Source organism: Halichoerus grypus, chromosome 14 (assembly GCF_964656455.1).
Source record: "Halichoerus grypus chromosome 14, mHalGry1.hap1.1, whole genome shotgun sequence".
Lineage (NCBI taxonomy): Eukaryota > Metazoa > Chordata > Mammalia > Carnivora > Phocidae > Halichoerus > Halichoerus grypus.
In genome coordinates, this window is record NC_135725.1 from 57693918 (window position 1) to 57709133 (window position 15216).

The window sequence follows — 15216 nt, forward strand, 5'->3', positions numbered from 1 at the left end:
GGGGGGGGCGGGGGGGAGGGAGAAGGAGAGAATCTCAAGCAGACTCCCACGGGGAGCTCGATCTCACCACCCTGAGATCATGACCTGAGCCAAAATCAAGAGCCTGAAGCTCAGCTGACTGAACCACCCAGGCGCCCCTGCACATTTTATTTGTTCTAAATCTAAATTCTAACTTTAGAAACTTGCTCTCTTAAAAAGTATTCCCTAGATTTGGCATATAAGAAATTGAACCTGAAAGATATTTCACTTTTTCAGCCTGCTCAGAATAAAAAAAAAAAATTAATGATGTCTATAAAACAACAACAAACAACAATAAAAAGAAAACAAAAAGACTGGACAAATGAAGTTATCTGAATGGCCAATAAGCAAATGAAAAGATTCTCAATATCATTAGGCATTCGGGAAATTCAAATTCAAACCACAATGAGATGAAGTTACATACCCATTAGATTGGCTAAAATAAAGACTGACAATACCAAATATGGTGAGGATGTAGAAATGCAATTCACAGGGCACCCCTGCCCCTCCCTGACACACTCATGCGCATGCTCTCTCAAATAAATAAATAAATCTTAAAAAAAAAAAAAAGAAAAAGAAATGCAATTCACATACATCGCTGTTGGGAATAGAAAATGGGTGTATGGAACACTGTTTGACACTTTCTTATAAACACATACCTCTCCTATGACTCAGCAATTCCCTTTCTAAGTTTCACCCAAGATAAATGAAAACATGTCCAAGAAAAAGACTTGTACAAGAATGTTTATACAGCTTTATTCACAATAGTCCCAAACTGGAAACAACCCAAATGTCCATCAATAGGAGAATGGATAAATTGTGGTATTTTCATAGAAAGGAATAAAAACTATGGATACATGCAACACGTACTAATACCAAAAAACATTATGCTAAGCCAAGCATAAAAGAACCTATGTGGGAATGATTCTATTTCTGTGACAATCTAGAACAGGCAAAACTAATCTATAATGACGGAAAGCAGGTCAGTGATTATATAAGATCTGAGGGTGGAAGTGGAGATTTACTAAAAGGGGACAACAAGAGAACTCTCTGGGGTGATGGGAATGGTCTATTATCTTGTTCGAGGTATTGGTTACCTGGATATAGACAACTACCAAAACTCATCAAACCTGAATACTTCTTAAGATCTGTGCATCTAATTGTATGTGAATTATACCTCAATATATTTTTTTAATATTTTATTTATTTATTTGACACAGAGAGAGACAGTGAGAGCAGGAACACAAGCAGGGGGAGCGGGAGAGGGAGAAGCAGGCTTCCCGCAGAGCAGGGAACCCAATGTGGGACTCGATCCCAGGACCCTGGGATCATGACCTGAGCCGAAGACAGACGCTGAATGACTGAGCAACCCAGGCGCCCCATACCTCAATATTTTTAAAGTTATAAAAAATTTTTTTAAAAAGTCAAACTACTCTGGAATCAGTGATACTAGTAGGCTGTTTGGCATTTTCTATCTATACGTGCCTATATTTTGAATAAACAACAGAAGTCCTTAGTGCCTTTTTGGTCCCATTTAATGTTTATTAAGTGTGAATAATTATTTCAAAATTTAAAAAATACATCTATAAAAAACAGATGATAGTCTCTTATCTATCCCACTCCAATGAAAAAAGTGAGCTATAGGCAGAATACATAATTCCTATTATCGAAAGTTCAAACTACAACCATTTAAACCTTTTTATTCTGAGAACTTTGATGAAATTATATTGTTGACAACTTATATTTTTGCTGAAAATTTCTGAATGTTTGGTGAATCCTATAGAGACAATGCACTCTTTAGAAGAGTCTAAATTCATCAGATTAAAACACAAATTCATGTCTAATTCAATAACTGAAAAACATAAATGATATTTATAAAGAAATTTGTTATGGAAAACAGTATGAAGCAAGAGAAGCAAATAATTACTATCATACCCATTGAAAATATGCTGAATGAGTGGGTGAGTAGTCTTCATGTATACATCCCGATTGGTGCATGCTTCACCAAAGACTTCATCAAAATAAAAAACATGCTGAAAAAGAAATGTGATTTTTTATAGAAGAGACATTTTCTGGATTTTCTTCACCATTATTCTAGTTAACACATACTAAAGGTGCTAGTATGTTTTTTAACTAAGTAACTGACTATGACAAACTTAGAGATAAATAAGCAATCAATAACTATCAAATGACAGGGCCTTCTTCTACTTGAGCTCTCTGTAGACATGTTTTTATAATATAAAAACTAAAGCACACAATTTTTGTTCTTTCTTAAGTGAAGTAAACTGATGAGTACAAGAGTGAGCCAAACCTCCTTAGGTCCAGGAGAAATGAATTCTCTAGGGATTATCCTCATAGCCCGGCTAGGGCCAGCATATTTGAAATTTAGGGGAATTCTAGAGGAAGACTTCCATTTCATAGGTTACATAGCTAAGCTTTTATTTCCTTTTTAAAAGATTTTATTTATTTGAGAGACAGAGAGAGCACAAGCTGGGGGTAGGGGACAGAGGGAGAAGCAGATTCCCCTCTGAGCTGGGAGCCCAACACGGCGCTCAATCCCAGGACCCAGAGATCATGACCTGAGCTGAACACAGATGCTTGCTAAACCAACTGAACCACCCATGCGCCCCCATAGCTGAGCTTTTAATCCCATGAACATTTATTGCTCAATTGTAACACGTATAACTGCAGTAGGCACTTCAAAGGGCCCAAAGATATAGATATTACCCTACTATTACCCCACCCCACCACCTAAAGATGTGAATCCAGACAAGTATACAAATGATTCTAAGCTAGAAAAAATCTGACAGATAAAGTACATGTGGAATTCAAAGGAAAAACATATGCCTTCTGATTGGGAAAGACATTATGAAAAAGACTGTACACAGAAAGGGCTGTGGGGGAAGAAGAGGAATTTAAGAGTTAGAGATGGAGGCAGGGAAGATACTCCAGCCACAGGGAAAACATGAGCAACAGTCAAATCAGGAAAGCACAAGGAACATTTAGGGAACAGAGAAGATTCAGTGTGGTTAAAACATAGGATCTTGGTAGGTGAAATAGAAGGCTAGAATAAGGAGTTAGGACTATGTTGCATGGGTACTGGGACACTAGCCTTAAGGATGGAATGTTTATATTTAATTTAGCAAATAATTAGCAAATAGTGGGAAGACAATAAAAAACCTTGCAAAGGAAAGGGATGATGTGATCCATTTTACTGGAAGATTAAAGTGGCTTCACACTGTGAATGGACTAAGAACAGGGATACTGGTAATCCAGTGGTGAGTTAAGAAGTTAGGTCTAAATTTGATGATGACAAAGAAAATAAAGAGGAGATGGATGCATGAAAAATCTGGCAACTGCCTGGATATGACTTGCTGGGCAGAGAGAGTGGTCAAGCTGATCCCCAAATGAAAAATCACGTACTCTGGAAAAGGACAGAAGACCCTATTAAACTGTGTCTGGAAAGCATTAATTCGGCAGACATAATCATTTGCATAACTTAGAGGCTACTGGCAGCCCAACTATCTCTAAGTAAAAATCCTAATTTCAAGCCTGACTATAGCATAATAATGGCAGTCCATATACAATGAATGAGACATGAGGTCCTTTCTTCTGCTACCTCTTGGGCCTGCTCTAAATATCCAGTTAAAGGAAAATCCAGCAAAGTGAATTTGGGCCAATTTATTACGTGGGTCATTCTACCCAGGTTTGATTCTGTTTGTGTATCATTAAATTACATTAGAATAGCAATTTGTTAGGTCACCTTAGCAGAAATTGGGGCCACAAAGTTGAATTTACCAGTTAGAAAATATTACCAAAAGCTAGAAAATAATGAATCTGTGGAGCACAATAAAGAGATCTGTGAGCTTTTAGTGGTATGAAATATGTGATAGGATTTTAAAAACAATAAAATGTTTTTAACTGTTGAATTTGGGTGGTAGGTACATAGGGGTTCATTGTACTTCTGAATAAACTTGAAAATGGCAATAATAAGTAAAATATATTTCTAATTTTTTTTTGGCATTTCTCAGGAAAATAAGGAAGAAAATGAACACTAGTAAATGTGGGAATTTTTTTAAATTTTCTTTTACTTCACTGAGTCTATGGCGATTCTTTCTCTACTTCTATAAGTGCATGTGAATAACTTTAGCTCTTGAGTAAACATCTTAGAAAACACTTATTGATTAAAGGCATTAGTATCTTTCCTTCCAATAGGATTTAGGTACTGATTTTCCCAGTACTTCTGTAAATATCCTTAATGAAAGATATGTGAACATGCAAGATTATTATAATTAACATATATATTACATAAATATAATAAATGCTAGCACTACATATTTATATGTAAATACATATACACACACATATATTTAGATATCTAGATACATATCTAGATACATATCTATATATATATATTCCATAAAGTCCTTTGCATAACGTATTTCATTTAATCATACTTTATCAATTAGGTTGTATTAATACTCACTTTAGCCTTGTAATGATCAGAGTTCCATAATTTATTTTTTAAATAAGTTTTTTCATTATAAACATAATATGTATTTATAAAATATCTCTGGAAAGATAGACTTAGATCAGGTACTTGTGGTTGCCTTCAAGTAGGAAATACGATTAGCAGGACACTTTTCACTGCATGCTTTTTTTTTTTTTTAATATTTTACTTATTTGACAGAGAGAGCGAGTACAAGCAGAGGGAGTGGCAGGCAGAGGGAGAGGGAGGAGCAGGCTCCCCGCTGAGGCTGAGCAGGGAGCCCGATATGGGGCTCAATCCCAGGACCCTGGGATCATGACCTGAGCCGAAGGCAGAGGCTTAACCGACTGAGCCACCTAGGCACCCCACTGCATACACTTTTGTATGTTTTGATTTTGAAATAGGTGAATCCTTCTTACTCAAAAGTTTTTACTTTTCATATAAAACAAGCTGATTATGGAAAAATTTAAAAACATGGAAAACAATAGAGAAGAAAATCAAATTTATAAAACTTACTACCCAGAGATAGCCACTATTGACTTTCTGATATATTTCAGTACCATCTCTTTTTTCTACATATATTTCTTTATTTAAGAAGCTGGAATGAGGGGCGCCTGGGTGGCTCAGTTGTTGGGCATCTGCCTTCAGCTCCGGTCATGATCCCAGGCTCCTGGGATCGAGCCCCGCATCAGGCTCCCTGTTTGGCGGGAAGCCTGCTTCTCCCTCTCCCACTCTCCCTGCTTGTGTTCCCTCTCTCGCTGTGTGTCTCTCTGTCAAATAAATAAATAAAATCTTAAAAAAAAAAAAGCTGGAATGAAATATATACAAATTCATTTCCTTGTCCTTTCACATATTGATACAAAATTTAATGGTAAGTAGGAAAGTGCACTGCATGTGTATGACCATATATATACTAAGTAACAAAAGAAAATTTGAAAGGATAGGATATTTAATTAAATGGATACATAAACCTGGTGTTTGAATTCTTGAATAAGTTTAAAAATTAAAGCCCAAAGAATCTAGGATCAATATTTTCTAGGTTTGCTATGAACCTCCCTTTTCTTCTTTCCACTTAAGGAAAGAAAAGGGGGAAAAGCCCTCTTAGCACTTGTATTACGGCATTGATAGGTAAGAACTTTGACCTATGAGAACAAAGGTCCAAAGTTCAAACTGCAGAGAAACTGCTAAGAAAACCATGGGTGTTCAATAAGTATTGACCAGTGGTAATGACAAAGAAGTAAGGTTATTATGTTTTGGGATAATGGAAAAATACAGAAGATAAGACAATGCTTCCTTGAGGGAATTACTGTGACAGAAACATCATTAAGGACTTCTTGGGTAGATGGTGACTGGACAGGACTATTACTATGGTTATAAGTAGACATGGAACTAGATAACATTATAACTAATTGGCATTTAGGCCATTTTCAAAATAAATACCTCCCACCTAGACCTAATAGATTGTGCATTGATCAGCAGTCAATAAGGCTGTTAAAGTGATTGGGTTGTTTATACAGTGGCCTAGTAATTTAGTGCCCACAGAAAGACTCAGTGAATTACTTTGAATGTTGCTGTGAAACCCAATATTGATAACCAAGAATAAGTTGAACAATGCATGTATAGAAGAGGGGGAAAGTGTTAACAATTTGACTTCAGTGTTAACATATTTATTCCAGGAGAGTAAAATCTCAGCTGACTAAGGTGAAATGCTAGCACAAAAGATTACTCACCACTTTTTTTTCTCTCTACCAGTCACTGGGTTTTGAGGCAAGAGAGCAAAGAGAGAATAGTATGAATATAATATGAATGTTTAAGGAGGCAGATTCAGATTAAGAGAGACCTGAATTCCCAAATCTTAGCATCTGGTGGATTATCCTCTGTTTTAGATTATTTACAACTGCTTCATAATTTTAAGAGTACCTAAATTATGGTATCTTCCATCTGTGGGCCTGCTGCTTCCATAGGAGACTGAAGAATTATTGCAAGGGTATCTATCTGCTTGAAAAAAGTTCCTTTCAATACCAAACCCTTTCTCCTTGGATTTTTTGTGATCTTTCTGGCAGGGAGTGAACATTTTCTTATGTGTCTAAGTTACTAGTGTTTTATTTAAATCCTTATATGTTAGATGTAAAAGTGAAATCATATTCTTGGATTACATTTACTCACTATAAGCAACCCTATACAAAGTAGCTGGCTCAAGAGCCCAATTTCCACCAAGTTATATCTAAGCCCAAAGACAGCTGAGAATCAAAATAAGCAGTTGAGTGGCAATCTGGAACTTTGTTGCTCGAAAACATATCCTCCATCATTAAACTCCAGACTCACACTCAGAAGAATAAGTTCACACTGTGAGAGACAAGCAAGAATTGAGGCTATGGGATCATCTCTCAGTCACTCTGGGGCATGCACTCAGTGACTAGTCCTATCTACCACAAATTCACTAGATTCTTTTTATCCCCTCAGTCCCCATTTTTGCCAAAGACATATAATTACATTCATGTAAAATGTGTTAAGTGAAGGTATGATGTAATTCTATTGCCCTAGAGTGCAGAAATTACGTTATTGTTTCCCCAATTGCACTATATTTTTTTTAAATGAAGGCCCAGGTATTAATGATTTATATCAGGAATGAATGCCAATACCCAAAGAAACTGGATTTTTGAATTTGTATGCTGCCATTCAAATAAAAGCAAAAAATCGACACACTTGATAATATTAGTTCCAAACACAAAAGGAAAGCATCATACCTGCAGAATATATTGTGTAAGGTCAACTGCTTCTTTCTTCTCATGAACTAGAAGAGTTTCTTTGTCTTCTACGGTAATAATATTAATTTCTCCACGACGTACCTCCCTCATGCCCAAAGGGCGTTTTCGAACACAAACTCTGATTTTCTCCATCTCTGTCCAAGGATTCTCTTTCTCTGAGGTGTTCTGTCTGATACATATTTATAAGTGGGCTTTAATTTTTAATAATAGGATAAGGCTACTTAAGAGGTCAAAGTATCAGCACATTTTGTTATTTTATATACACATTACACTTAACATATATACACACCTTACACATATTATACATAAAACTTTCTCAGTATCAACACTTTTTTTTTTTTTTTTTTTGGCTTTTTTTTTTTTTAAGATTTTATTTATTTATTTGAGAGAGAGAGACAGAGAGCGAGCATGAGAGGGGGGAGGGTCAGAGGGAGAAGCAGACTCCCTGCCGAGCAGGGAGCCCGATGCGGGACTCGATCCAGGGACTCCAGGATCATGACCTGAGCCGAGGGCAGTCACTTAACCAACTGAGCCACCCAAGCGCCCCAGTATCAACACTTTAATATGTAACTTTACACATATTAGGTATATACAAAGTTCTTCTATTATTTTTTTTTTTAAGATTTTATTTATTTGACACAGAGAGAGACAGCGAGAGAGGGAATACCAGCAGAGGGAGTGGGAGAGGGAGAAGCAGGCTTCCCGCGGAGCAGAGAGCCTGATGCGGGGCTCGATCCCAGGACCCTGAGATCATGACCTGAGCCGAAGGCAGATGCTTAACGACTGAGCCACCCAGGCACCCCTAGAAAGTTCGTTTATTAACTAAATCCTCCTGATTACTTCTATCTCTATCCCTAATCCAGTCCATCCTTTGTCCTGCCAACAACAAACAAAAAAACCCAAAACCCTAAGAGTTGCTCTAGCTCTAAGACTTGTGTGTTTGGCTTCCAGATGTGGTCTTCCAAAAACTTCTAATGGTGGATGTTCTTTCTATATGTCCCCCCAAATCAGGCTGGTTGATCCTCAAAATCAAACACAGTATGTTGGGACCACCCCTCCAAGGCCTTTAAAAGACCTAAACCCGTGTCTCTTACTTCCTCTCAATCCAATTATTCTTACACATTTACTGTTTTCTCTTTTTTTTTTAAAGATTCTGTTTATTAGAGAGAGAGAGAGCACAAGCAAGGGGGAGAGGGAGAAGCAGACTCCCCACTGAGCAGGGAGCCCGACGTGGGGCTTGATCAACAACCCGAGCTGAAGGCAGACGTTTAACTGACTGAGCCACCGAGGCGCCCCCATTTACTGTTTTCTTGACCATTTAATCTAATTTTTTTTTTTTTTTTATCCTACCTGGGTTGAAATACCTTGAATTAGGTGGTAGGTTTCAATGTACTTTTCCTCTGTTCCTCCTAAGTATATTCTGCCCCTCCCTTTGTCTTGCTTTCTTACTTCCTCTTTTTGTCCACCTGATATGTGTTTGTTAGAACACAATCCTGTATTTCTTCTTCCTAGGACAATTTTATGACTGGTGCTGCCCACCATCACCCTTCTATTAAGATGCATTTCTTTTCTGGCTCTGACTTCAGTGAACTTATCAACCTTAACAGCTAGAATATTTAATGAAATATTCCTTGAGCTAGGGATACAAAATTCATCAAGTTTACTTACTGAGCCTAATAAGGGTATACATGTGTATCTCTAACAACTGACCATTTACCTATATAGAAATTCCTCTTGGGGTGCCTGGGTGTCTCAGTCCTTAAGTGTCTTCCTTCGGCTCAGGTCATGATCCCGGGGTCCTGGGATCGAGCCCCACATTGGGCTCCCTGCACCGCAGGAGGCTTGCTTCTCCCTCTCCCACTCCCCCTGCTTGTGTTCCCTCTCTCACTTTGTCTCTCTCTGTCAAATAAATAAATAAAATCTTAAAAAAAAAAAAAAAGAAAAGAAATTCCTCTTAACCTAAGTAACATAGGATTCTTGAAAGTAGTTTACCAGGATCAATGCCTTTGGTCCATATACTAAGAATGTCTTAGACAAGACAAATTATTCCCTTCCTTTACACTTTAGAATTTGATTAATAGCCCCTAAAAAGCCTTTGTAATAGATTTTACACAGTATATTTCACTATATAATTGTTTCATATCAATTTCAATTTTCTGAGACATCCAACTGGCTGGAAAATTACTTTTTGCCAGGATTTAAATTAGTAAAAAGGAGCAAACAGAATTTCTAATATAGTTCTATATATAGGATAGTTCTAATATAGACCATAAAGGACTATGTCAGGCTTTTAAAGCATGTTTTTTTTAAGGGGGGGAGGGGGGAGAGGGAGAGAGACAATCTTAAGCAGGCTCCATGCCTAGTGCAGAGCCTAACACTGGGCTTAATCTCACAACGCTAAAATCATGACCTGAGCTGAAATCAAAAGTTGGACACTTAACTGACTGAGCCACCAGGTGCCCCGCCATGTTTTGTTTTGTTTTGTTTTGTTTTAACCAACATACAGCAGAGTTTTAAAAATGTACCATTTTGAGGGGTGCCTGGGTGGCTCAATTGTTGGGCATCTGCCTCGGGCTCAGGCCATGATCCCAGGGTCCTGGGATCGAGCCCCGCATCAGGCTCCCTGTTCGGCGGGAAGCCTGCTTCTCCCTCTCCCACTCTCCCTGCTTGTGTTCCCTCTCTCGCTGTGTCTCTCTCTGTCAAATAAATAAATAAAATCTTAAAAAAAAAAAGTACCATTTTGAGGTTAAGTGTGGCAAAATCCTGACAATCATGAAAAGTGGATGATGGGCATTAGGGGATTCATTGATTTATTCTCCCTTCTTCTGCATATGTTCGATTTTTTTTATAAGAAAAACATTTTTTTTTTTTAAAGATTTTATTTATTTATTTGAGAGAGAGAATGAGATAGAGAGATCATGAAGGTCAGAGGGAGAAGCAGACTCCCTGCTGAGCAGGGAGCCCGATGCGGGACTCGATCCCGGGACTCCAGGATCATGATCTGAGCCGAAGGCAGTCGCTTAACCAACTGAGCCACCCAGGCGCCCCAAAAAACATTTTCTTTTTTTAAGATTTTGTTTATTTGACAGAGATAGTGAGAGAGGGAACACAAGCAGGGGGAGTGGGAGAGGGAGAAGCAGGCTTCCCCCTAAGCAGGGAGCTTGATGTGGGGCTCGATCCCAGGACCCTGGGATCATGACCTGAGCTGAAGGCAGACGCTTAATGACTGAGCCACCCAGGCGTCCCAGGAAACAAAATTTTAATGCATTATTTTAACAAGGGCCTGTGTCAAAATCTCTAGTTATTGGGAGTATTAATAACCTAATTGTATAAAGCTAATCAAAGGACAGAAAAGTCTTTTTCAAAAGTGACTAGGGACTCTAGGATGGGTCATGTGGTCAAAAGGACTAGTTTTCCAGGTCAAGGGGCAAAAAAACAATGAATGTTCTTCTGCTAAAAGGCTTTTTTTTTTAAGATTTTATTTATTTATTTGAGGGGGGGAGAGAATGAGTGGGGGGGGGAGAGAATGAGGGGGGGAGAATGAGTGGGGGGGGAGAATGAGTGGGGGGGGCAGAGGGACAAGCAGACTCCCTGCTGAGTGGGGAGCCTGACATGGAGCTCGATCCCAGGACCCTGAGATCATAACCTGAGCCCAAGTCAGATGCTTAACCGACTGAGCCACCCAGGTACCCCTAGAAGGCTCTGGTTTTAATGCCCAGTGTTCCTTAGATGAAATAAGCTGTATCTTTCTGACATGAAGAGTTAAGACAGCTGGAGTTAGGTCTTTTTAAGATCTCTAAATGCATTAGACTTATTAAAATTCTGAGAACAGGAGTTCCTGGGTGGTTCAGTCGGTTGGGCATCTGCCTTCAGCTCAGGTCATGATCTCAGTCAGGGTCCTGGGGTGAAGCCCCACGTCAGGCTTCCTGCTCAGCGGGGAGCCTGCTTCTCCCCCTGCCCCGCCACTCCCCCGCTTGTGCTCTGTCAAATAAATAAATAAAATCTTAAAAAAAATTCTGAGGGGCGCCTGGGTGGCTCAGTCGTTAAGCATCTGCCTTCGGCTCAGGTCATGATTCCAGGTCCTGGGATCGAGCCCCGCATCGGGCTCCGGGCTCCCTGCTCCGTGGGAAGCCTGCTTCTCCCTCTCCCACTCCCCTGCTTGTGTTCCCTCTCTCGCTGTGTCTCTCTCTCTGTCAAATAAATAAATAAAATCTTTAAAAAAAAAAAAAAAAATTCTGAGACCAGTAATTTATTTTGAGCTTACTTGATTTGAGGCACCCAAAGAGAATGCTCTTTGGACAAGATGACATCCTAACAGCAAGACTTAAGTTGGTGAGGGAGTTTCTCAGGGTTCTGAAACCCTGGCTGCTACTTAGAAATATTTGAGTAAGAAGATAATATGGGGGTTATTGGGGGAAAATGTCCTTTTTTATCTCTATTTCCCTAATACAATAAAGAGTGGGAAGAGTGATAAAATAATGACATAAAAATTAAAAAAACTCAATGGAATAGCTTTCACTCTGGGTTTGTCACGTATAAGCCTCTTATAAGAGCACGTATCTCACCATATGGTTGTCTTCCCGCTCACTCCCCCTAAGAGTCTAACAGCTTCCACGTATCCTGATTATCTTTAAACCTAGAATCAGACCTAGAAGAGGTAGTACTTAATACGTGCCAAATGAAATAGCAATATTTAAACTAAAATATTCATTCTGTCCAAATAAATAATGCAAATTATTTATAAGTAATTTGCAAAGTGATATCTTTATTTATAAATAATTCCAATTTAGTTTTTTTTTTTTTTTAAAGATTTTATTTATTTGTTTGACAGAGAGAGAGAGAGCGAGAGCAGGAACACAAGCAGGGGGAGTGGGAGAGGGAGAAGCAGGCTTCCTGCCGAGCAGGGAGCCTGATGCGGGGTTCCATCCCAGGACCCTGGGATCATGACCTGAGCCGAAGGCAGACGCTTAACGACTGAGCCACCCAGGCGCCCTCCAATTTAGGTTTTTTTTTTTTTAAAGATTTTATTTATTTATTTATTTGAGAGAGAGAGAGAGAGAAACAGCATGAGAGGGGAGAGGGTCAGAGGGAGAAGCAGGCTCCCCGCCGAGCCGGGAGCCCGATGTGGGACTCGATCCCAGGACTCTGGGACCATGACCTGAGCTGAAGGCAGTCGCTTAACCAGCTGAGCCACCCAGGCACCCTCCAATTTAGTTTTTATGTGTTGTTCAATAAAAGACTAATATTCAAGAAAATATCTGTTCTTTCAGCAGAGCTAACCAACAGGACAGCAACAATCCTGGCTTTGACAGTCATGGAACAATCTAGTTCTCTAACAATTAAAAGAAGAAAAGAGTACTATATGCTCTGTGCTCTGCTAAACAAAATAGTTTTCAGAAATACTATAAAATGCAGTAAGTATTTCAAATTACTAAAAGTACTTTTACCTGTAAAATTGGGTCTTTTATTTTTTGGGGGGAACAAAAGAACTGGTTGGTTATGAGATCCTCTGAAACCTTAGCCAATATAAGGCCAGATATAAATATACACCTTGTTTTAAGGTATGAATAATAGCCTTAAAAAAAAAAAATAAAGAAAATGTGGCCTAAGAATGTATTTTGTGGGGCGCCTGGGTGGCTCAGTCGTTAAGCGTCTGCCTTCGGCTCAGGTCATGATCCCAGGGTCCTGGGATCGAGTCCCACATCGGGCTCCTTGCTCCGCAGGAAGCCTGCTTCTCCCTCTCCCACTCCCCCTGCTTGTGTTCCTGCTCTCACTATCTCTCTGTGTCAAATAAATAAATAAAATCTGTAAAAAAAAAAAAAAAAAAAAAAAAAAGAATGTGTTTTGTTTTTCCATAATTCACCATGTGTAACTTTTAAAATAACCAAACAACAAATATATGTTATTTTTAAAAGAACATGTTCTCTATTATACCAATGCTGGTATTAGGGACCTTATTTCAACATTTATGTTAAAGCACTAGGTGAAAATAACTTATTGTCACCCTATCAAAGTCTAAACTATATCAAAAGTGTCTTACTCTTTTGCAGTCACCAAAATCATATGTTCTTGCAGGGCTAGAACTGAAGAAAGCACTCAAAATCAGGACCATATTCCAGAGTGTGCAGGTTAGCTAATTGCATGAAAGACCTACTTAATTCAGCTACATGCTCTTTGTTTTTAACTAAGCTTTATGTCTCCTGGTTGAAGTGAATTTGATAGCCTTAAAAAAATCCTGTGGAACACACACACACACACACACACACACTTTTTCCATTGCAGAAGGCCAGTTAACTGTTTTACCTTCAAGGATGCATTAGATGTATCATGTTACACTATAATAAATAATAGAAATAGGTCTGCTAGCGGAATAATAGCAGATCCTGGCAAGTAACAGCTGTTTGACATACACGAACAATATCATCTTTCTCCCATCTGGAAAGTCCCAATTCCTCACGGACTTTCCCCCATCAAGGTACTTCTATTATTGTCGCAGAAGCTGTTCACTATAATTTTCTGTAAATAAGTACTAGTTGCTCTCAGTCATGGAGAGGCTTGCCCTTGCCTGATGCTACCCTCTCCCCTACACCCCAAAAAAGATAAAAATAATTACCTGATACAAGATTGAGGGATTCCATAGTTATACCCTGAAACATGAGAGACTCTTTGAATAATGGGAATATCATAATCCCCCAGTAGTGGAGAAAAGTGATTTGATGAAAAGAGTGAAGTGTTAGTTTCTGTTTGCACATAGGAACCAGCAGCTGCAGCACTCAGAATTCTTGTTTTTGTAGGGGATTGGGGATCATCCGGCAGCATGTGCTCCAGCACTTTTAGGTAACTAGACTTCTGGTCATTAGCAGAAAAATCTGATAAACTGCACATCTCAAACCCATTGTTGTCGGTAATTCTGTCCTTGTTGTCAGCAGGAGAATCAAAATGCAGTTGCCTGCGAGGACCAGATCTGGATTCCTGAGGTTTACTGCACAGGCTGTTTGTCTGAAGAGGATGCTCTGGGCTACTGACTGCTTTATCTTCTTCCTGCATAATTTTAATGATTTTGATAAGTTGGAAGAGACGTTTGCGGTCGTTCATGTCATGTACTCCCAATCTGGAGTAGTCCTTCATTGTAACCTTGGCTAATTCATCTATTTTTTGAAGGCCAAGGGCAGTAAAATGAGGATAATACTGTGCAAGTTCAGCTTCACAAAGACATTCATACAACCAGGATGTCATTTTTTGTGAATAAGTTTCTATAAATTCTGAAAAGGAAAAAAAAGGCATTTACTTGAAATATAGTATATATATTCCTTTTAAAAAATGAAAATCACAAAACAAACATACAGAAAAATCCATTCTAGCATACCAAGTTTTTAAATATATTTTTCTTCTGAAATAATTAAACAGCACAGTGCATAAGTGTAGATGCTTATGATGCATTTGTAGTAACAGATGTAATTTATTCATCTGCTTAATACAAATGGAACTTCAGTTGCATATATACACAGGTACATGCACATACACACACAATGCAAGTCACTTACTTATTTCTAGGGAGTTCCTTCCAAGCTTGCAATATCTACTTAACACATGCCACCAACTACTGAAACCTTGTTCCCAACCACTGATTGTAGCAGGACTAATTTTAGATGTTCAAGTTAATGTCAAGGCATGTTGCACAACTGTTTCCTATGATTAATGAACAAAGGCTAAGAACTCTTTCAGAATGGAAAGCAGAATTAAATAGCAAACCAGAGAACTGATATAACTCAGAGGAAATCACATTTGTATCTGCTGAGTACTGATAAAAGTTAATTGAATAAAGAAGTAAAAACATCATTAATTCAGAATCTAATTCAGGATCTCAGATCATTCTAAAAGGCAGGTGAAGGTAGGTGGTTGTAGATGTTGTACAGAATATAAAATAATTTAACTGGGATA

The 15216-nt window shown here is 38.6% G+C and overlaps 1 protein-coding gene across 2 annotated transcripts in view; it reads right to left on the minus strand.

Annotated features, from left to right (window-relative positions):
• The window catches only part of KIF24 (kinesin family member 24), an 84526-nt gene that overhangs the window by 38194 nt on the left and 31116 nt on the right, over positions 1-15216 (minus strand). For both annotated transcript variants that reach the window (XM_036081395.2, XM_036081397.2), the window contains exons 2-4: positions 13889-14537; positions 7255-7444; positions 1954-2051 (exon numbers count right to left, since the gene is read on the minus strand). In XM_036081395.2, the coding sequence (XP_035937288.2) occupies positions 1954-2051; positions 7255-7444; positions 13889-14511 (911 nt within the window). In that variant the 5' untranslated portion in view covers positions 14512-14537. The remainder of the gene's footprint in view (positions 1-1953; positions 2052-7254; positions 7445-13888; positions 14538-15216) is intronic.